Source organism: Mustela putorius, unplaced genomic scaffold (genome assembly GCF_011764305.1).
Source record: "Mustela putorius furo isolate JIRA1106 unplaced genomic scaffold, ASM1176430v1.1 tig00000743_pilon_pilon_pilon, whole genome shotgun sequence".
Lineage (NCBI taxonomy): Eukaryota > Metazoa > Chordata > Mammalia > Carnivora > Mustelidae > Mustela > Mustela putorius.
Genome location: NW_025421464.1, coordinates 4,294,741 through 4,316,623, shown reverse-complemented (window position 1 = coordinate 4,316,623; position 21,883 = coordinate 4,294,741). Strand labels below are relative to the sequence as shown.

Here is a 21,883-nt window from a genome sequence, read left to right as displayed (position 1 = left end):
ATTGAAGAGACTGTCCTTTCCTCATTGTGTATTCTTGGCTCCTTTGTTGTAAATTAATTGACCTTATACAGGTGGGTTTTTTTCTGGGCTCTCTGTTTTGTCCCATTGATCTGTGTGTTTTTGTGCCAGTACTATACCGTTTTGATTACTATAACTTTGTAATATAGCTTGAAATCAGAGAGCTAGAATTTTTTTTTTTTAACAGCAATGCTATTGTGTTTCTTTTAACATGGAGAAACTGAACATGGTAAGATACTGCTTAACATAGTGATCCTTAAATTGTCTGCTCTAGTGGATAGGAGTTAATTCTTAAGACTCATATTTATTATTTTTCACTCTCTGATCTTCAGTTTCTCTTCCTTCCTTCAATACTGGATCTTGAAGGCCCCTTAAAGCTTAGAAAGATCTTTTTACTTTGTGTTTCTACTTAAAATGTATGTGAAATATATTTTTTTAAATTTTAGATCAGAGGTTACCAATTGGCAGGATCCAGCCTGCAGCCATGTGTTATGGCTCTACCTTAGTTTCTGTTTCTTTAATGTTTGAATTTCATTACCATTGTTTTTTAAATTGAAGTATTTTACATACAAATATAGACGACTTTGGATTTAGCTCCAGAAATGGAAAGATCTGATAACATTGAACTCTCTTTCCCTGCCAGTGATGAAAAGCAGCTGCTATTTGGGGCAGGCCCTCAACTCACACCGCTCCCCTGTGACCTCTTCATACATTTAGATTACCTGTCTTGGTCTTGTGGGCATTCGTTTTTTTTGAATTTTGGTTTAGATATTCTGCATCATTTTGGTTAGCACAGTTTAACCCACTCTCATCAGACATAGTACAAAGCCTAGATTTTATTCCTTCCTTCCTTCCTTCCTTCCTTCCTTTCTCTTTCTTTCCTGAGAGAGAGAGAGAGAGAGAAGCATGGAGGGTGATGGAGAGGAATCAAGGATCTCAAGCAGACTACGCCCAGCATAGAACCCAACATGGGGCTCAGTCTCACCACCTGAGATCACCGCCTGCACTGAAACCAAAAGCCGGACACTTAACTGACTCCACCACCAGGCACGCCTGGATTTTATCCTTTTATCACAAATCCTGATGTGATCAAGTGCTGATTAACTTTTTTAGGCTTGGTGGGTTTTTTTTTCTTCCTCTGAGATTTGATGTCAGGAGGGAGGCTGTCATTTTCTCAACAGTTTTTTTTCCCTGTGTGAAGCGTAGTATTAGAGAATTTAATGTGTTAAAAGTTGCAGTAATCCCCATCATTGTCATCATAATCATGGTCACAATATAATATAAGAGCTTTTCCAGGCTACAGCAGCATACATGTAATTAAATCTATATTATAATCGTAATATATCATATTACACAGAGGTAAGTGTCAATGAGCATGAATTTGATCTTTGCTCTTAATAACCCACATTTTTTCTTGGCTTAGATTGCTGAATCAGGGGCTCTTGGCTAGCTCAGTTGGTAGAGCTTTTGACTCTTGATCTCTGGGTTGCGAATTCAAGCCCCACAGTGGGCTTTAATTTTACATCAAAAAAATAAAAAATAAAACATACATAGCTAGATAGCTGAATCAGTTTATGGCTTTCAAATAAATTACCAAACCCAGATTTATGATGTTATCACCATATATTAGATGGTATTCTTGGTCCAAAAGTATTTTTTGTCAAATCTTTTCAAATATGATGGAAGTTTAAAAAACGTCTGAAAAAATATAACCACAATATAGGCAAGGAATTTTTTGGTAACCATATCACAAATAGATAATATCATAAGCAAATTTGATGTTTGTCTGGACTTTGTATAAGATTCTAGTACTCCTTAGATTGGGAGGAAGCCCTATAGCATCTGTACTCTGTGTAACCAAGATCCCTAGCTTCCTGTGTTTTGCTATTTGGAGGCATAAGTGTAATGGAAAGGAAGTTGACCTGAGAATCAGGGGTGGATGTTAATGCCATCTCTGATGCTGCTAGGTAACCACAGGATTCGAGGCAGATCACTTGCTTGACCTGTTTCCTCACCTGTAAAATAGACTTGAACTAAATATTGCCTAATCCTTTCTCAATTGCTTTGTATTCTCTAACTGCTCTTAGCAAGTTGTCTCTTTTTTACACATTAGAACAAAGGAACTCCATGTTTCAGTAAGTTAGACCTTTCAATGTCAGCCACTTTCATACTGATTTTGGAGCTGGAAGGGGCTTTAAGCAACATGCAGGCACTTTCTTCTATCCGTAGATATATCTGATTTTGACAACACATATACCTGTATGACCCATTTTCTTTATATTGTAATGTATATCTGAGTAGAAGATACCAAAGACTTCCATTTAGCCAAGTTCATAACAAAAGAGAAAATTATTTTGTCTGGGGTTGTTGAAAAAAGGTTTTTTTATCAGCTAACTGGGCCTACGATTTACTTTGAATCTGTAAAACACAATTACAAGCAACGTTAACCTCCTCAATTAACTTCTATCTCTTCTTTTAAAAACATGTCCTGAAGTTTGCATTGACTTTTTAGACTTGGTGAAATATAATGTTTTCATATCCTAACTGAAGCTTTGTTATGAAATTACATTGTTTTTCCCTTCAGTTCAGTATGCTTCGGTGAAAATTATATTCTTATTTAAAGCAGGAAGAACATTTAAAATCAAAGATAAAAATTTAAATTGAAGAATTTAAATTAGAAGAAATGATTTCTCCCTGTCTTTATGAATATCTTGCACAGAGATACTTGTTAATATTTAAAAATGAGTATGAACTGGCATAATCTGCATCCCATATTTTTTATAGAATTTTATTGAAATTTGAGACTTAAATGTTCTCATGATGCCAGTTCATAAACATTGAATTGAGGCCAGAAATAGACCTAAGTCTATTGATTTAAACTTATCTCTCTCTTCTTCTCTCTTCCCTACTCCATCTTACTGCTTTCCATGTATTTAGTGCATCAGGTCCTGTGCTAGGTTTTTGGCATATATGTTCTCATATAGTACTCACAATGTCATACTGGTTTTAAAGAAGAGACGGGTTACTTTCAAAAAGGTTAAATAATTTGTTCATAACCACCCAGGTGCTAAGTGGTAAAGCTGGGATTAGATTTGAAATCTAGCTAATGCCAGAGACTAAGCTCTCACAGCTACTCCAAGCCAGTGCTCTGTCTTGTTCTTTTTTTTTTTTGGTTGGTTTGTCATATGTGGTGTGTGTTTGTCCCATTTCTGGTGGCGAAAAGACTACTAATATTATTCGCTTTCTTTCATGACCAAGAATCCAGCAAGCTAAAGGTACAGAAGGTGGAGCCCTGGAACAGTGTACGAGTGACATTCAACATCCCCCGGGAAGCAGCGGAGCGGCTCCGGATGCTGGCTCAGAGCAACAACCAGCAGCTTCGGGATCTGGGGATTCTCTCCGTCCAGATTGAAGGTGCCCTTCTGGACCCAAATCATAACAACAGCATAACGTAGCATGATTTTCTGTGCTGCCTTGTTGGTTCCTCTCATGTTTCAGAATGCCAAGTAACTCATGTAACCTGCACTTCACATCTCAACACCTTAGGATAAAGAGAAATTGATGCTTTGTTTGGGTCCTGATGCTTCAGCATCCACAGCCTCAGACTCCATTCCCTTGTCCGATTTTGTCTGTCGGTCCATCAAATTAGGATTTTACTGGCACCCTGACCAGTAACTGATTTGTCTTTTAAAGAATATCTAATTTCATTTGCTTCCTTCTACCAAATAAGCTTTAGTATTTATTTCTTTATTCATCTAACAGAGATTAGGAGGATTTGAATGGTCCTTTTGTAGCAGTATTCATTTTTCAAATATTTTGCCAGAGTGGTCTTTTCAAAATGAAAATATGCTGCACACACACACACACACACCCACACACACACACACACACAAACATGCACGAAACCCACCCCCACTATGGCTTGCTGCTGTTTACAGAATGAGGACTAAACTTACCATGAGTTATCTCATGGCCTTGTGTGGTCTGACCTCTACCCTTCTTATCCAGTCTTAACTCATACAACTCTCCTCCTTGCTGTCTGTTCATGCCTCTGCAGCTTTCTTCTGGTTCCTTGAAAATGCATTTCTTCCTCCTGCCGCAGGCCCTTTGCATTTATGTTTTCTCCATATGGAATGTTGTCCCTTACCATTTCCCCTTCCCTTAGTTAACACCTACTCAAGCCTTCAAGGGTCAGCTTAAATCTTCTTGAGGATATATTTTCTGAATTCCTTGATGAAGTCAGTGTCCTTTATGTGCTCTCACAAAAGTCTGTTTTTTTCTTTTAGATCATTTATGTAATGCTTTCATCAGAACAATTATTTGACTGTTGTTTTATTCTCCCCTAGACTGCAGGCTCCAGTAGGGCAGAGACCATGTCTGATTTTGTTCATTGTTGTAGTTCTGCTTGCCTGGAACATGTTAGGTTCCTTAGTAAACAGATGTTGAATGAAAACAAGGAAAGCACACACAGAATAGCACCACTTTGCTTGAGCACTTGGCATACCATGATCGGTATAATATGGTCCTTGCTGTTATGAACTCAGAAGAAGCTCCTGACCTTGGTGAGGGAGACAGACCGTGAGAGATACAAGTACCAGGTATGGGAGAACACAGAGGAGGTTAGAAAGGATTATGTGCATTTTGAAAAATGGGGTAAATCCCATCATTTGATAAACAAGGGAATAGTGGTTTAAAGAACAATCAGTCTATTGTGAAAAATGTTGGATTATTTAAAAGGACCCAGGAAAGTAAAATTAATCCATGGCAATCTAAAGGATATAGGATGAACTTAGTAAAGCAATTTTTGGCTACAATAAAACTATAGAGGCTGCTTATGTTTTATGGAACACGTAGTTGTTTCTTAAAAACTCTAATTTTTTTTAAAGATTTTATTTATTTATTTGACAGAGAGATAGAGATTACAAGTAAGCAGACAAGGGAGCCAGAGAAGCAGGCTCCCTGCTGAGCAAGGAGCCTGATGTGTTGCTCAATCCCAGGACCCTGAAACTGACCTGAGCCAAAGGCAGAGGCTTAACCCACTGGGCCACCCAGGCATTCCCTAACTTTTTTTTTTTTAGAATTTATTTATTTAGAGGCACCTGGGTTGCTCAGTCAGTTAAGCATCTGCCTTACTCAGAGAGCTCCCTCTGCCTGCTGCTCCCTCTGTTTGTGCTTGTATGCTCTCTCTCTCTGTCAAATAAATAAAATCTTAAAAAAAAAAAATTTATTTGAGAGAGAGAGAGCATGGGGGAGGGAAGGGGGGTAGGAGAAGCAGAGGGAGAAGCAGACTCCCCACTGAGCAGGGGAGCTCCATGCAGGGCTCAATCCCAGCACCCTGGGATCATGACCTGAGCTGAAGGCAGATGCTTAACTGACTGAGCCACCCAGGTGCCCCAAAACTCTAAATGTTTTATAGTCTCTCTTACCTATTTATGTGAGTTAAAAGGGCTTTGGGACTTTATGTTGTGGTGTTTTCTAATGGAAAAAGGAAACACCAGTTTCTTCTTTTAATCAGAGCTATTTCCTGTGAGTTCTTTTTAGAAGGATAAGGGGCTGCCCTTTATTGTTATAGCCATAAATTAAAGCATAAATACCATCAAAGAAGTAAAATAGATAATGTGTTTCAAGAAATTATGAAATTCATATATGGCAATGATTATCACATTACAGAAGAGAGTTCTTTAACTTTTAGGATACACATGTGTATCCCAGGTGATGTCCTTTTCTCCATACTCCCTCTGAATTTAGGCAAGATTGAAAGGGGTGGCAGCAGCTTTGCCTATGTGAAACTGGTAACAAGCTGATGTCTTAGTATATCGTAAGAGGAGATGTTGCCACTGCCATGGTGTCTGCTGCAGGGGTTCAGGGACAGGTTGTTCCCCAACAGCCTATTTTCCATTGAAGAATACTCTCTGTACCCTTCGTTCTTGAGTTTTGGCCAGGGAGTTGGGAAGACATCATTTTTGAGGACATTTTGTGATGCCTCTAATTCATTCATGGTGATTTAAAGCAGAGTCTGCAAACTTTTTCTGAATAAATTTTTTTGACTTTGTGGGCCCTAAGATCTCTGTCACAACAATTCCAGTCTGGTTGTGGTGCAACACAGCCATAAGCATATGTAAGTGAATAAACATGGATGTGTTCTGGTAACACTTTAATTATACAGCAGCAGGCTGGGTTGGGCTCATAGGCCGTGGTTTGCTGACCCCTAATCAGCGAGCTTGGGAGCCTGCAGTGAACTTCACATGTGTTTCTTTGATATCAGTTAGCTTATATGCAGTTGGCAAATAGGGGAATGATAGCACTAGAATGTGCAAATTCTGTCTATTCATATAAAGAAGGTAAGGGAAGCTGAAATAGTGGAAACAGGATGATTATCAGGAAGAAAACAACAGACAAGCTTAGCTGCTGCATAGGTGGGAGTCCTTTCAGTTCCATTTTAAGATAATTAAGAATCAGAATTGACACTCAGATACCTTTCTTCAGAGGTGCACCCCCAGACTAGCATGGCTCTTGGCTTGTGACAAGTTTCACGTCCTCCTGTGCCTGCTTTAATGGCAGCCCCACTGGCTCTGAGCTCTTTTGCTTCTGCATTATCTCAGCACCTGTGACCAGGCATTGCCACTGTAAATGTTTCTTTTCTTTCTTTCTTTCTTTCTTTTTTAAAGATTGATTGATTGATTGATGACAGAGATCACATATAGGCAGAGAGGCAGGCAGAGAGAGAGGAGGAAGCAGGCTCCCCGCGGAGCAGAGAGCCCATGGTGGGATTTGATCCCAGGAACCTGGGACCATGACCTGAGCAGAAGGCAGAGGCGTTAACCCACTGAGCCACCCAGGCACCCCTGTAAATGTTTCTGGATATGTTGTCTCCACCAGTTACTATTTTTATTAGAAAAGCCACATAGGTTTTGAGTTGGTTCCAACAACACTGTTTTTTTCCTGTAAAATCTGTAATTTTCAGTGTGAGACTTTACGGAATGTGGGATTTTCCAGCAATGCATTCATCATATAGAAAAATGCGTGTAATTCTTTGTAAAGTTATGAGATGACAACTCATAATATATTCAATAAATAGCTAATGAGTATTAGACACTGTTCTGTGTCTTAAGGATATAATTAGGGTCACCATACAATTTATCATCTAAATTGACACTTTTGAGAGTAAAAAGGGTGCTATTAATAACTCTCCTCGAACAACGGGTATAAAGGAACTAGGGCAGATTTATGGTTACTTTTATATGGGGATGGGGAAAACAGACAAGAAATCAAGTGAATGAGTAAGTAATTACATGGATGTGCTCTGAAGAAATAATAATATGTTCTGATAAGGGTGACCTACCCTTGGATAAGACAATTGGAGAAGGTCTTTAGGGGCCTGCGACACTTAATTATATTTACATGAAAATTGAGAAGTTGGCTTATGTGAAGACAGCAGGAGAACTGTTGTAAGCAGAGGGAACAACAAATACAAAGGCCCTGAGGTGAGAAGCAGCTTAATTTGCTGTGCCTAAGAAACTAAAAAAAAAATAAAGAAACTAAAAAAAGGTCACTGAGGCTGAATCCTTATTATTGAAGGAGAAAATAGTGTAGTTGAGATTAGAGAGGTAGGCAAGAGCCGCATCTGGGCTGTTAAATATGTCAGCTATCAGCCATATGTGGCTGTTGAGCACTGGATGTGTGGCTAGTTCAAACTGACATGTGCTGTAAGTAAAATACATAGTGAATTTTGAAGACTTAGCACTCCCAGAAAAGAACGTAAAATATTTCATTAGCTTTTTGTATTAGTTACATGTTGAAATAATAGATGTACTGAGTTAAATAAAATATATTATAATTAATTTCACCTGTGTTTCTTTTTTTTTTTTTTTTTTTAAGATTTTATTTATTTATTTGACAGAGAGAAATCACAAGTAGATGGAGAGGCAGGCAGAGAGAGAGAGAGAGGGGGAAGCAGGCTCCCTGCCGAGCAGAGAGCCCGATGCGGGACTCGATCCCAGGACCCTGAGATCATGACCTGAGCCAAAGGCAGCGGCTTAACCCACTGAGCCACCCAGGCGCCCCTCACCTGTGTTTCTTAACCTTTTTACTGCGGCTTCTAGAAAATTTAAAATGATATGTGTGGCTCATATTATATTTCTGTTGAACAGCACTGGACTAGGTAGATCATTTAAGGCCTTTATATCCTGTGTAGAGGGGTTTGGCTTTAATTTTTACAACAGCAGGAAGGAATGGAGCAATTTGAAGCAGAGAACTGACATGATCTGATGTCTATTTCAAGAAGAATACTCTTTGGGGGCGCCTGGGTGGCTCAGTGGGTTAGGCCTCTACCTTCAGCTCAGGTCATGATCTCAAGGTCCTTGGATCGAGTCCTGCATCGGGCTCTCTGCTCGGCAGGGAGCCTGCTTCCTCTTCTCTCTCTCTCTGCTTGCCTCTCTGCCTACTTGTGATCTATCTCTGTCAAATAAATAAAATCTTAAAAAGAAAAGAATAATACTCTTTCTGCTTACAGTGTCTTAGCAAGTTTGGTATATTAATAGTTCCTTCCATTTGTTGGAAACCGCCAAGATCTGTAATCTCTTTTTCTTTCATTCCTGTCTCCTATAGGCAATTTAGAGTATCATATAGCCCCTGGAAATTGGTCCCTTAGTAGGATGCTTGTGTCCTATGTCCAGTCTACCTGTCTATTGAATATAAATACCCAATACAAAACGGTGACTTTATCAGTGACAAGACAGAGGAAGCTACTGTGTCCTCATTAGTTTCCTGCTTTCTCATCTGGCTCAACCAGGACCCCACAATATGGAATGATGCTGGAAAGATACCAATCAGTGCAATGCCTTAGCCACCGGCTAGCTATACTTCTATCTATCCACAAGGTGGTGCTGTCATCCAGAGTAACAATAGTCAAAATTTTTGGATTAAGTGCAGGAAGTATCCTGAAATTTCTTTTTATCACTAAACCAAGTAAAATTTATGTTATCTCTAAGTTAAGAGTTACTCTAATTAATTGGAACAGTTATATTGATGTTACCTACCGGAATATTATGAGGTTCAAATGAGATAAAATCTTGTAAGCATTAAAAACTCTACAGGCATGCCTGGGTGGTCTGTCATTTAAAAGTCTGCCTTCAGCTCAGGTCATGATCAGGCTCCCTGATCATCATCAGGGAGTCTGCTTCTCCCTCTTCCTTCTACTACCCCAAGGTCCCCCACCCCTGGCAGTTGTGTGCTCTTTCTCTCTCTTTCACTTTCTCCCAAATAAATAAATAAAATCTTGAGAAAATAAAAATAGGGTCACCTGGGTGGCTCAGTCAATTAAGCTTCTGCCTTTGACTCAGGTCATGATCTCAGGGTCCTGGGATCAAGTCCCGCATCAGCCTCCCTGCTCAGCAGAGAGTCTGTCTGCTCTTCCTCTCACTCTGCAGCTCTCCCTGCTTGTGCTCTCTTACTCTCTTTCTCTCTCTGTGTCAAATAGATAAATAAACTCTTTAAAAAAATAATAAAAATTAAAACTCTATACAAATGTTTGTCTTATCATTAGATGCTGTAAGAGTTTCAATCTATCTACTCTTCATTGTATTACCATCTCTAATGGGTATCTCTTTATATTACAGTTTTTGAAAGGGAAATGGTATTTTGCTCACAAATACTACAGTGTCCCTGTACCATCTGTACTATCATATGTTCTTTATCCATTTAACCTACTTCTGTCTCTACCTTCTGATTGTAAATTCCTGAAAGGTAATCTAGGATTTTGAGAATTTTTGAGAACATTTTCTTCCTTCTCACACATAGACACACATGCACACTTGCACATACTGTGAGCAGTTGAAAATACACATTCAGAGTTACAAGCTGTCTCCTGACACCATACATCGTTAGTGATTGCCCATCTGCTGTAATGTAAGGATTGATTATGTTCTCTGTGTGCATCCTGTAAGTAAACCTGCTCAGGTGAAGTTGAAGGAAGATCTGTATTGTATTGCACTTACCCTTTCTCTGAAGGTAAACTTACATAATTCTTCAAAAACACAGAAAACTGGGGCGCCTGGGTGGCTCAGTGGGTTAAGCCGCTGCCTTCGGCTCAGGTCATGATCTCAGGGTCCTGGGATCGAGTCCCGCATCGGGCTCTCTGCTCAGCAGGGAGCCTGCTTCCTCCTCTCTCTCTCTGCCTGCCTCTCTGCCTACTTGTGATCTCTGTCAGATAAATAATAAAATCTTTAAAAAAAAAAAAAAAACACAGAAAACTGAAGTCTTGTATACCTATTTTTAAGCCACATTTGCATCTTATCCTGATGGTTTCCTTTTTATAACCTGTCATTTTCAGGGGAAGGTGCTATCAACCTAGCTTTGGCTCAGAACCGAAGCCAAGATGTGAGAATGAATGGACCCATGGGAGCAGGAAATTCCGTTAGGATGGAGGCTGCATTTCCCATGGCAGGTGGTCCAGGTGAGATCTCCCACTCAATTATATGACATTTTACTGGTTTGCTTTTTTCCCTTTATTTGCTAATGTATGATCATTTGGGTCCTGCAAAATAGATGGGGGTTTCTCGTACATCTCTGTTTTCTGGTTTAGGAAAGCAAGATTTAAATCACTCTTAGGAGGGTAGAGTCAGAGCATGGCCTCATGCTTAAAGGTAGATAGATGAGCACTGAGCTGTGCAGCAACTTTTATTGTGTTCCTTTTGTAGGACATGACCTCTGCTTAGTGTTGGAGATAGAAATGAATAAAATATTTTCTACCCTCAGAAGTTTATAGCATAGTAGAGAATGTAGCTTTTCATCTCCCACTTTTCTCTGAGGCTGAGAATCTGTGAGCTGAGTTCTTGTGTGCTTACGTGGAATCTGAAGAAATATGTGGAAGAATATGTGTTTTTAGGTACTTAGAATTTGAGAGGGCTATAAATTATTTGCTAACTTTTCCAGTAAACTGAAATTTCTTCTTTAGAGATTGAACTCAATAGTCTGTGAATCACAAAATATTAGAATTGAGTTGGTTCTTGGGGCACCTGGGTGGTTCAGTCAGTTAAGCATCTGACTCTTGATTTTAGCTCAGGTCATGATCTCAAGGTTGGGAGATCAAACACCGTGCATCGGGCTCTGCACTGGGAATGGAGCCTGCTTGGAATTCTCTCTGTCTCTGCCCTCCACTCCCAAAAGAGAAAAGGAATTGAGTTGGCTCTCATTTATTTTATTTTTTATTTTTTTGGTGAGTCCCAAGCTTTATTTTTTAAAACAATTTTTACTAATTTTTCAAGTTCAGTTAATTAAGATATAATGTATTACTAGTTTTGGAGGTAGAGATCAGTGATTCATCAGTCTTCTATAATAGCCAGTGCTTGTTATTTCATGTGCCCTCTTTACTGTCCATCACCCAGTTACCTCCTCCCCTCCAGCAACCTTTCTATCTCCCTCCCCTCCAGCAATCCTCAATTTGTTTCTTATGATTAAGAATCTCTTATGGTTTGTCTACCTCTCTAATTTTGTCATTATTTTTCCCTTTCTTACCCTATGACCCTCTTTTTTGTTTCTTAAATTCCACATATGAGTGATATCATATAATATTTGTCTTTCTCTGACTGACTTATTTTGGTTAGCATCCATGTTCCATCCATGTTATTGCAAATGGCAAGATTTCATTTTTTGATGGCTGAATAGTATTCCACTGTATATATAACACCACATCTTCTTTATCCATTCATCTGTCAATGGGCTCTTTCCATAGTTTTACTTTCGTGAACTTTGCTGCTATAGACGTTGGGGCGTTTTGGTAGTTTATACATCTCTAGGAATGCATCCATTTCTTCCAGATTGCCTAATTTGTTGGCAAACAGTTGCTTATAATATGTTTTTATAATTGTTTGTAATTCTTCAGTGTTGGTTATGATTTGTCCTCTTCTACTCATTTTATTTATTTGGGCCCTTTCTCTTTTCCTTTTGATAAATCTGGCCAGGAGTTTATCAATCTTATTAATTCTTTCAGATAACCAACTCCTAGTACTGCCTCTTATTCTTTTTTTTGAGGTGAGTTTTTCTGTCTTGTCATTCTTGCAGAAAGTGGTTGCTTTTCTATTTGTAGAGTTGTAGCTATCCTTTTCTTAAATCTCCAGTTGAGTTAACAAGTGTACAGAATGATTTGACAGCTATCTAGCTGAATTCCTGGGACCAAACAAAACTAAGGTCACCTTCTCCTCCCCCATCTTGGATTCTCAGTCCCAAACTTTAAATCTCCCATAGGACTTGCTATTCCCTCCCTTTCCACCTCTCGAGCTGGCTCTCATTTAAAGCTGAGGGAACTTCAGGGGTGCCTGGGTGGCTCAGTCGGTTAAGCATGACCTTCAGCTCACATCATGATCCCAGGGTCCTGGGATGGAACCCTGTGTTGAGCCCCCTGCTCAGCGGGGAGTCTGCCCCTCCCCCATGCATGCACATGCTCTCTCACTTATTTCTCTTGAATAAATAAATCTTTAAAAAAAAAAAAAAAAGCTGAGGAAACTCTGGAGCTCACAGAAAGGAAGTAGTTTGCCCAGGGTCAAGTAGCAGTGGCCTAGTATCACAGACCTAACACCGAGTCCAATATTCTTTTCACTGTAGTAGTGGCTTTCAAACTTTTTCTGCTGCAGGACCTTCTATTCAACTAAACCAGAAAAGCACAGCCACTCTGGTTGAAGCATAGTAACCTCCTGAAACTATACCCAGTCATTCACCTCCCCTCGTACCAGATAGCTCTTGAAGAAATACAGAAGAATGGAGAGCATCGATTTATAAAGCCATTGTTCTGAACTGTAGCTAAAGACTTGGCCGTATAAAATTGAAACTATAAGTCTTATCCTAATAGTACCATTCTCTGGTTACTTCAAGGTAATCGCTGTACCTCTCCAAGCAGCAGTTCTTCACCTAAACAAGTGAGATAATAATGCCTTCAGTCTTTTGAGCTCATGCTTGAAGGTGGATCAGCCCTGAGCCCTGAAGCTGATGTTTGCAGAGTTCCTATTATATGTCAGGACCTGTGCAATTGGGCTGTTATGGAATGCCGCATAGAAGGTGTACACTACCAACTTGGTATCTATAGTAGAGGGTCAGTAGTTAGAGTTCTCCACTGAAGTCTGAGCATTTGGTATTGTGGTAGCTTGATGAGAGATAATGATGCTATTGCTAGTGCTAAAGAACCAGAGTGGGAAGAGTCTGGCCAAGTTGCATATAGTTAGTGAAAGAATAGCTCTAGGATTAGGAGGACCAATAGAGAGAATGGCTGAAATTTTTCCAAAATTGGTGAAAGATGTGAATCCTCAGAAATCCTGAGAAGGTAAATAAAAATAAATCCATGTTTGACACAAAATTGTAAGGGTGTAGAGCATGAAAAAAGCAAAGAGAATGTTAAAAGCAACTCAGAAGACCAATTTTTTACAAACAAAAAGCTATCAGATCACAGCTGATTTCTCAGCAGCAACACTGAAAACCAGGAAATGTTGGAACAGTATTTTCAAAGTGATGAGAGAATAATTGACAGCCTAGAATATTAAGCCTACCTATACTATAAAGAGTATTATAAAATAAAGACATTTTTGAAGACACTGAATGAAGGTACCATTAACAGACTCTTGCTAAATGAACTGCTCAAGAATCTACTTCAGGAAGAAGAAAATTGAACCTAAGATGGAAGAAATAAGATCTAAGAAGGAGTGGTGAGCTAAATGGTAAACATTGGGTAAATCTAATAAGTATTGACTCATTTAGCAATAATGATCACATGTTTAGACTTTTTAAGTCAAGTGTGTCTGTTGACAAAAGATATTAAAATAATAGAGGGGTGCCTGGGTGGCTTAGTCAGTTAAGTGTCTGCATTTGGCTCAGGTCGTGATCTTGGGGTCCTGGGATCAAGCCCCATATCACATCACATAGGGCTCCCTGCTCAGTGGGGTGTCTGCTTCTCCCTCTGCCCCTCCCCCTGCTGGTGTGTGCTCACATGCACTGTATCAAATAAAATCGCTAAAAATAAAAATAAAATAATAGAAATAAAGTGTATAACTTCTAAGTTAGTAGTAGAGGGGTAGAAAGGAAGGGTATGTTGGAAAAAAATCCAATAATCAGGCAAATTAGGAAAACAGCATAGAAAAAAGTAGGAAAACACTGTAGAAAAAGAAAGAGTAAAAAGCAGAGGTATCAAAAAAAAAAAAGAAGGGAAATCAAAATATATCAGCAATTAATAATAAAGGTAAATATATTGTGAACACTGATAAAGAGACAGTGATTAATCAGATTGAATAATCTCAGATCTAGTTATGTGCTCCTACAGGAAGCACATAAAACATGAGGATTTGATTCATAGTTAAAAGAATGGAATAAAAGATAATCCAGGTGAATATTAACCAAGAAAAGGGGCATAAGGGTATTTTTATCAGATAAAACAGCAAGATAAAAAGCATTACTGAGGATAAATAGGGCCACTTTATGATGTAAAAGGAAATGATCAGGAAGACAGTTAAACTTTTATTACAAACTAATTATTAATTACTTAATAATCTAGTCTCAAAATATATGTGAGGCAAAAGTGGACAGGATTGTATGGGGATATCACACCTTAGGGGGGATATTAACACACCTATGTTATTAATTGATGTATTGAGCTGATTTTGGAAATTAGTAAGGATAATGCTTGCTTGAATGACCTAAGTAGAGTAGATTGATATAATGGAGGAGATACGTAGAAACCATGCACTAATAATTCAAAAATTCTTAGTCTTTTCAAGCATAAATGGAATATTTATACAAATTGACGTGTATTTTGCTAAAATCAATTTTCGGTAAATACTAGATATTGGTATCACACAGATCATGTTCTCTGACCACAGTACAATTAAGTCATTGGCAAAAACAAAAAAACAGCTAACCAAAAATATACCGTGTTTTTGGTAAATTTAAAATACATTCTGAATATCCCTGGTTTTTTCAAAGCAACCATGATAGACAGCAAAAAATGTCGAAAGTGGAATATTGAAAATAGTATGTATCAAAATTTGTGAGATGTAGCCAGTATGGCTCGTGGAAGAAAATTTAAGCCCTCAGAAAACTGTGTCAGAGGAGAACATGGATTGAAAATTAAGTTAATTAAGTGTCTGGCCTAAAAATTGGGAAGAAGAATAGCAGAGTAATAATAATTTAGGAGGAAAGAAATAATTAAGATAAGAGCAGAGATAAGTAAAGTATTAAAAACAAAACAAAACAAAATGGAACAAAGTAGGAAAACCAAAGATGTTTCTTTGAAAAAAAAAAAAAAAACAATTAAAACTGATGAACATGGTGAAAAAAAGAGAAGGAAGGCATAAGCAATGTAAAGAAGGAGAAAAGTGTGTACTTCAAAAGGGTAGATTTTATAATATATGAATTATATTTTTTAAAATGGGAAAAGTTGTAAATAACTTCATGCTGATAAATTTTAAAGCATCAGCTAATTAACAATTTTCTTGAATATATAATTTAACCAAAACTGATGTAAGGAAACTTAAAATAATAGAGGGGTGCCTGGGTGGCTCAGTCAGTTAAGTGTCTGCATTTGGCTCAGACGTGATCTTGGGTCCTAGGATCAAGCCCCATATCACATCACATAGGGCTCCCTGCTCAGTGGGGTGTCTGCTTCTCCCTCTGCCCCCACCCCTGCTGTTATAAAAACCTGTAACTACTTAAGAAATTGAAATAATTAAAAATTTGTCTCCCTATAAATCAATTAGTATAACTCACAGGCCCAGATAGTTTTATAGGTGAGTTTACTAAACAACTAAAGAATAGATACAGATTAATTCTTCCAGAGCATAGACAAAGAAGAAAGATGCTCTCCAGCTATTTTTTGAAGTTATTTTAATCTTGATGCCAAAAATCAAAGAGACATGAAGAGATGATCATGTCTTATTAATATGGATGCTAAATCCCAAGAGGTCTAATAGTATGGAAGTTAGAAGGATATGGAACAAGAGTAGTTCTCACACTGCCAGTTGGAACATAAATTCACATAATCGCTTTTTTTCCCACTCTTTTTAAAGTTTATTTATTTAAAAAAATCTCTGCACCCACCCCATGGAGCTTGAACTCACAACCCGAGATCTGGAGTCTCACACTCTTCCCACTGAGCCAGCCAGGCATCCCTGGTGTAACCATTTTTGAGAGCAGTTTGCCAATATCTAATAAAATAGAAGATGCTTTATACTTAAAACCTAGGAATTTGGAGTATATAGTCTGAAGACATGTCCACAAGAATACATGACACTGCAGAATTGTAAGAATGAAAATTGGGGTGGGGGAGGGAGAACCTTAACTGTTCATTAGCAGAATGAATGTATGGGTTCCATAAAATGGATCACTATTATAGCAGTCAAGATGGATGGATCTCAGAACGTAATATTAAGGGGAAAAGGAAACTGAAGAAGACAGAGTATGATGCCACTTATACAGAGATTAAAAGTGTACAAAAAATGCTGTGTAGTTTACCTACATATGTAATAAAGATAAACATGCATGGAACTATTAATCCCAATTAAAAGGTAAGAGAGAGGGAATAGAATGAGATTGGGAAGAGGTAGGGGGCTTCTGCTGTATCTACTTACGTATCTGAAGGGAATGGGGGAGATTTTAACAAAGTAGATGATGGGTACAGAAATTTTCTGTATCTTTTTACATTCTTGAAATATTTTATTTAAAAACAAATGTTGTACCAATTCCAGTACTCTATTCTAGGGATTTTCTTTTTCCTTCAGGATTAATAAGGATGACGAGCCCTGCCACTGTTATGATCCCACAGAATGTAAATGTGTCATCTTCCATGATGGCACCAGGCCCCAATTCAGAGCTGCAGCCCAGGACTCCTCGCCCTGCTTCTCAGTCAGGTAATGACCTCCAGTCTTTGTGGTTTGAAGAGGCTGGAACTCTTTGCAGATATCATTACAAAATTCAGCTATCTTAGATATCAAGTTCTTAAGTGCCCAACTTAAATGCCACCTTCTTTATGAAAGCTCCACTATGTCTTCAAGCTAAAAGTCATCATTTCCTCTAAAAATTTCTCATTCTCTTATCAATTATAACCCAACATTCCTAAAAATGCAATCCTTCAGCTACATAGTCCTGCAGGATACTTCATGGCAGAGAATTCTGTAATAAATTTCGTAAATGCTTCATGCTTTATCCTTCCTCTTAGAGATTCACAGTTAACCTCTTGGAGACGCTAAAAGTCCTGCAGTGAAGAAGCCCTTCTAAGCTGGTTAGGTTCAATTGTTCCCCAAACCTAACTGACTATATTTTATTTTGTTATTTTGTTTTCTTGTAACGCTAATGACTGAAGAAGTTCCTCCAGGATATGCTTTGGAAAATACTGCTCTCCACATTTTATTTTTGGCTCTTTTACCCACTTTTGAACCATAAGCTCTTTCTAGATAATACTTACCTTTCCGTCACCTTGTTATGTTGCTTTGCATATAGAAGGTGCTAACAAGCATCTCATTGAAGGAACCAGGAGATTTACTACTGCTGTAGGATCTAGGTTGCAGTAATTTAATTATTGCTTTGTTAACTGTCTTTAAACAGATGCAATGGATCCACTCCTCTCTGGGCTCCATATACAGCCACAGAATCACCCCTCAGGATCTTTAGCTCCCCCGCACCACCCAATGCAGCCTGTCCCTGTGAACAGACAAATGAACCCAGCTAATTTTCCCCAGCTGCAGCAGCAGCAGCAGCAGCAGCAGCAGCAGCAACAGCAGCAGCAGCAACAGCAGCAACAGCAGCAGCAGCAGCAGCAGCTACAGGCAAGACCCCCACAGCAACATCAGCAGCAACAGCCACAGGGAATTCGAACCCAGTTTACTGCCCCAACTCAGGTGCCTGTTCCTCCAGGCTGGAACCAGCTGCCTTCTGGAGCCCTTCAGCCTCCTCCAGCCCAGGGTTCTCTGGGCGCAATGACTGCAAGCCAAGGGTGGAAGAAGGCTCCCTTGCCTGGCCCAATGCAACAGCAACTCCAGGCAAGACCATCCTTAGCCACGGTACAGACACCTTCCCACCCTCCCCCTCCATATCCCTTTGGCAGCCAGCAGGCCTCACAAGCCCATACAAACTTTCCTCAGATGAGCAACCCAGGCCAGTTCACAGCTCCTCAGATGAAGAGCTTGCAGGGAGGGCCCTCCAGGGTCCCAACCCCCCTGCAGCAGCCCCACCTCACCAACAAGTCTCCTGCCTCCTCACCCTCCTCCTTCCAGCAGGGATCCCCTGCATCCTCCCCAACGGTTAACCAAACTCAGCAGCAGATGGGACCAAGGCCACCTCAAAATAACCCACTTCCCCAGGGATTTCAGCAGCCTGTCAGCTCTCCCGGTCGGAATCCTATGGTTCAACAGGGAAATGTGCCACCTAACTTCATGGTGATGCAGCAGCAACCACCAAACCAGGGGCCACAGAGTTTACATCCAGGCCTAGGAGGTGAGGAACACTGAAGCTATTTGTGTTGGTAAATTTACTGGAGATAGATCTTAATAGAACTTCAATCTTTAGAGTTAATGGAGGGAGGATGTAATTTTTTGACTTTGTGGATGTAGTGGTGACACTTAATATAACTTAGTTAACTTGATACATTATGCAGCATCTTACTGATTACATTTAAGCTAGCCCTCTGGATAAAAATGCAGGTAAAATTCAATATAGAAATTTCCATTTTGTTTTTCAAATTATTTTTGCTTGATCTTGGACTAATAAATTAAGATGTCCAGAAGAAACATGCATTGTATTAACTTAAACTTCTCAGCTGTTGGAAAAAAAAGTAAGAGTGTGCAGTAGAGCAAAAATGAAAAAATAAATACAGGGTCTTTGGGGGAAAAGTCCCTTCAAGTTTCCAATTTTGATAATCTTAGTAAAGTAGTAAGCATGGTATTTGTTAAATTTGATTAAAGTGTTAAAGGGGAATAAGTTCAGAAATCATTGACTTTTATAATTTTATAATGCCAATGCCTGCTCCTTAGAGAGGGAGTTCCACCAGTTATACCTAAAGGAGATTTATTTATTTATTTTGTAAGGTGCCTCTTGTATGAAGAAAAAGCAATGGAGCTTAATGTGTGAGAGGTAAAACGATTACAGTAAAACTTATCCATCTCCATGTTTATTATTTATTCTTATTAATCATTGATCTAGTGCACATGAATGTGCTTGGAGCTTTTCAGTAAGGTATAGAGAGTATCAGTAATACTGTCATCTGATAAACATGTCCCCACCAAAAGACACCCATTGCCTACCCAGAAAAAACCCCTTGCATCTTTATCTTTAGTGCAACATAGCAAAGGCATGTTCTCATAGTTTCTGGTGAAATTAAGTTGCTCATCAGTCTTTTCACTCTCTTGTAATTAATTTTGCTGACTTGCAGGCTATAATATTTGAATCCTAAGAAGTTTTTAGAAAATGCAAGAATGTTTCAGCTCCAAATTCACTGTTCTGGGCATGTAGCTCTGGATCAGTGGAAGCGGGGTAGTCCCTCCTACAAATGTGATTACTGATTTAATTACAGTGGAAGTATGCAAATGGAGGCTTGTCACTGCTAAGGAAAGGACAAGTGTATATTTGTTTACACAGTGTTTTCAGGACATTGAAATTTGGTCCTTAAAAATAAATGGACTAATACAAAATTTTTTAAGTGAGCTTTAGGTCTTGATGCTTTCATAGAGCAGATGATGTGCTCACCTAGGTGATCTGGCCACATCAAGGCCTGTGTTATAAACAATGAGTGGGTTCTGAGATCCTCCTTCTTACAGATCTGTTTTCTGAAATTAAACTTTCCTATAAGAGGAAGTAATATGTTCGTAAGATTCCATTAGAGCACGGCTTTTGGTACCATAGCTGTCGGAATTACAGCAAACCTTAAAAGGGGAAGGCATGATGATAATTTAATATAGCCTCACTTGGAAGCTCCTATGGATTGTTTCTAATTTCCTGTCTCTTCCCAAGAGATAAGCACAATATTTGGGGAAATTTCCACAAAAGAGATTGTCATCCATTTCCTTCAATGGAAAAAAAAATCACCTGTCATTAGTATCAGGACCCAGCTCTTTGTTTTATAGCATCTCTGATCAATTTGTTTGAATATGAGAGAATTTAGCATATTCGTTTGGTGCCTATGTTAAAGTATGTAAAGTTTTGGGGTCTGTTGTATTATAGTGAAAAGTGAGCCCTAAACCTTGCTGTGACGTGGCCCTCAGATCACATTTAGGGAGCAGATTGCCATCTCTTCCTTGGCATGTTCTAAGTGTAAATTTTTTAGTATTTCTTTTTCATTTTGACAATGCTCATGTAAGAGATTGTGTTGATTTTTTTAACCATCTTTCCCAACCTTATTATTAAAGATCCTACCAGTGTGACAGAGAAAGCTAAGCCAGTGGAGACTTCATGCAGCTCATCCTTCCTTATTCATTCCACATCTAAGCAAGAGTATAAATTTGCTAGGTAACTGCCTTACTCATTGTTTTCTATTAAGGAATGCCTAAACGCCTCCCACCTGGCTTCTCAGCAGGACAGGCCAATCCGAACTTTATGCAAGGTCAGGTGCCTTCGACCACAGCAACCACCCCTGGGAATTCAGGAGCCCCTCAGCTGCAAGCAAATCAAAATGTCCAGCATGCAGGTTTGTTTTCTGTGCTTTATTCGGACAGCATTTATTGAGCATTGTGTGCTAGATACCGTGATAGGCAATAAGAATATATGGATAAGTATAAATCCTGGCCCTTTCCCTTAATCTCAAACCAAAATTATTCTTAAAGGGCAATAACTGATACGGCAAATGTAGGTACAGTGTCTTGGGAACCTAAAAGCACCTACGGAAAGAAAATGGAACTTGAGGGGCACCTGGGTGGTGCAGTCGGTTAAGCATCTGCCTTTAGCTCAGGTAATGATCCCAGGGTACTGGGATGGAGTCCCACATTGGGCTCCCTGCTCTGCAGGGAGGCTGCTGGTCCTTCTCCCTGACTTGTGCTCTTTAGCTCTCTCTCTGTATCTTTCCAATAAATAAACAAAATCTTAAAAAAAAAAAAATAGAAGAAGAAGAAAAGAAAAATGAAACCTGAGTTTGAGCAGGGATCAGCGGTTTTTTTTTCTGTAAAGGACTCCAGGTAGTAAAGATTTCAGTCTTTCCAGATTATATAGTCACTATTGCAACTACTTAACTCTGCTGTCATAGCACAAAAGTAGCCATTAACAATATGACAAATGAGCATGGCAGTGTCCCAAACACTGTTTATTTAGAAACTGGCAGTTGATTTGGCCCATGGGCCATAGTTTTCCAGCTCCCAAGTTAATAAAAGGGCAAAAGACATTTCTGGCAAAGGAAACTATAGGTATAGAAGCACAGAGGCACATGGCATTTTGGAGGAACTGCAACTTTTTAAATCTAACTGCAGTACATATTAGCTTTGTTTATGCAGAATGTTTAAATTCTGGTTTACAATGTAGTGTTTGAAGGCCAGACTTCAATCAATAATAGATTTAATGCCAACAGTGTATTGTTTATAAGTAGTTTTGGAGAGGAAATAGGATGGAACACAATAGCTAAAAATGGCTAAAAAAGAATTTGTAATGGCTAAAAAGAATTTGTGTTCTTTTTAGAACACAAGCAGTGTTATATATGCCCAGCTTTTGTGTTCCTGGTTACTTAGGTACCACATGACTAATCTTATCGTTTCTCAGTTTGGACTGAGGTAGCATAAATAGTTTCTGTGAAGAATTCCCCAACCCACTTGGAATTAATTTAGTTACGTGGTTCCAACTTTAACTGTAAATCACTAAAGAGCAAGAAAGTTCTAACTTAATTTTTTTTTTTAGAAGTTCAAACTACCTCATTAAG

General features: G+C 38.9%; 1 protein-coding gene across 10 annotated transcripts in view; it reads left to right on the top strand.

Annotated features, from left to right (window-relative positions):
• Nucleotides 1-21,883, top strand: part of NCOA6 (nuclear receptor coactivator 6) — a 102,647-nt gene that overhangs the window by 50,001 nt on the left and 30,763 nt on the right. For 7 of the 10 annotated variants that reach the window (XM_004746578.3, XM_004746579.3, XM_045084105.1 and 4 more), the window contains 5 exons: nucleotides 3,277-3,432; nucleotides 10,349-10,471; nucleotides 16,773-16,901; nucleotides 17,596-18,483; nucleotides 20,522-20,668. In XM_004746578.3, the coding sequence (XP_004746635.1) occupies nucleotides 3,277-3,432; nucleotides 10,349-10,471; nucleotides 16,773-16,901; nucleotides 17,596-18,483; nucleotides 20,522-20,668 (1,443 nt within the window). The remainder of the gene's footprint in view (nucleotides 1-3,276; nucleotides 3,433-10,348; nucleotides 10,472-16,772; nucleotides 16,902-17,595; nucleotides 18,484-20,521; nucleotides 20,669-21,883) is intronic. The other 3 variants (XM_004746583.3, XM_004746582.3, XM_004746581.3) reach the window with 3 other exon arrangements.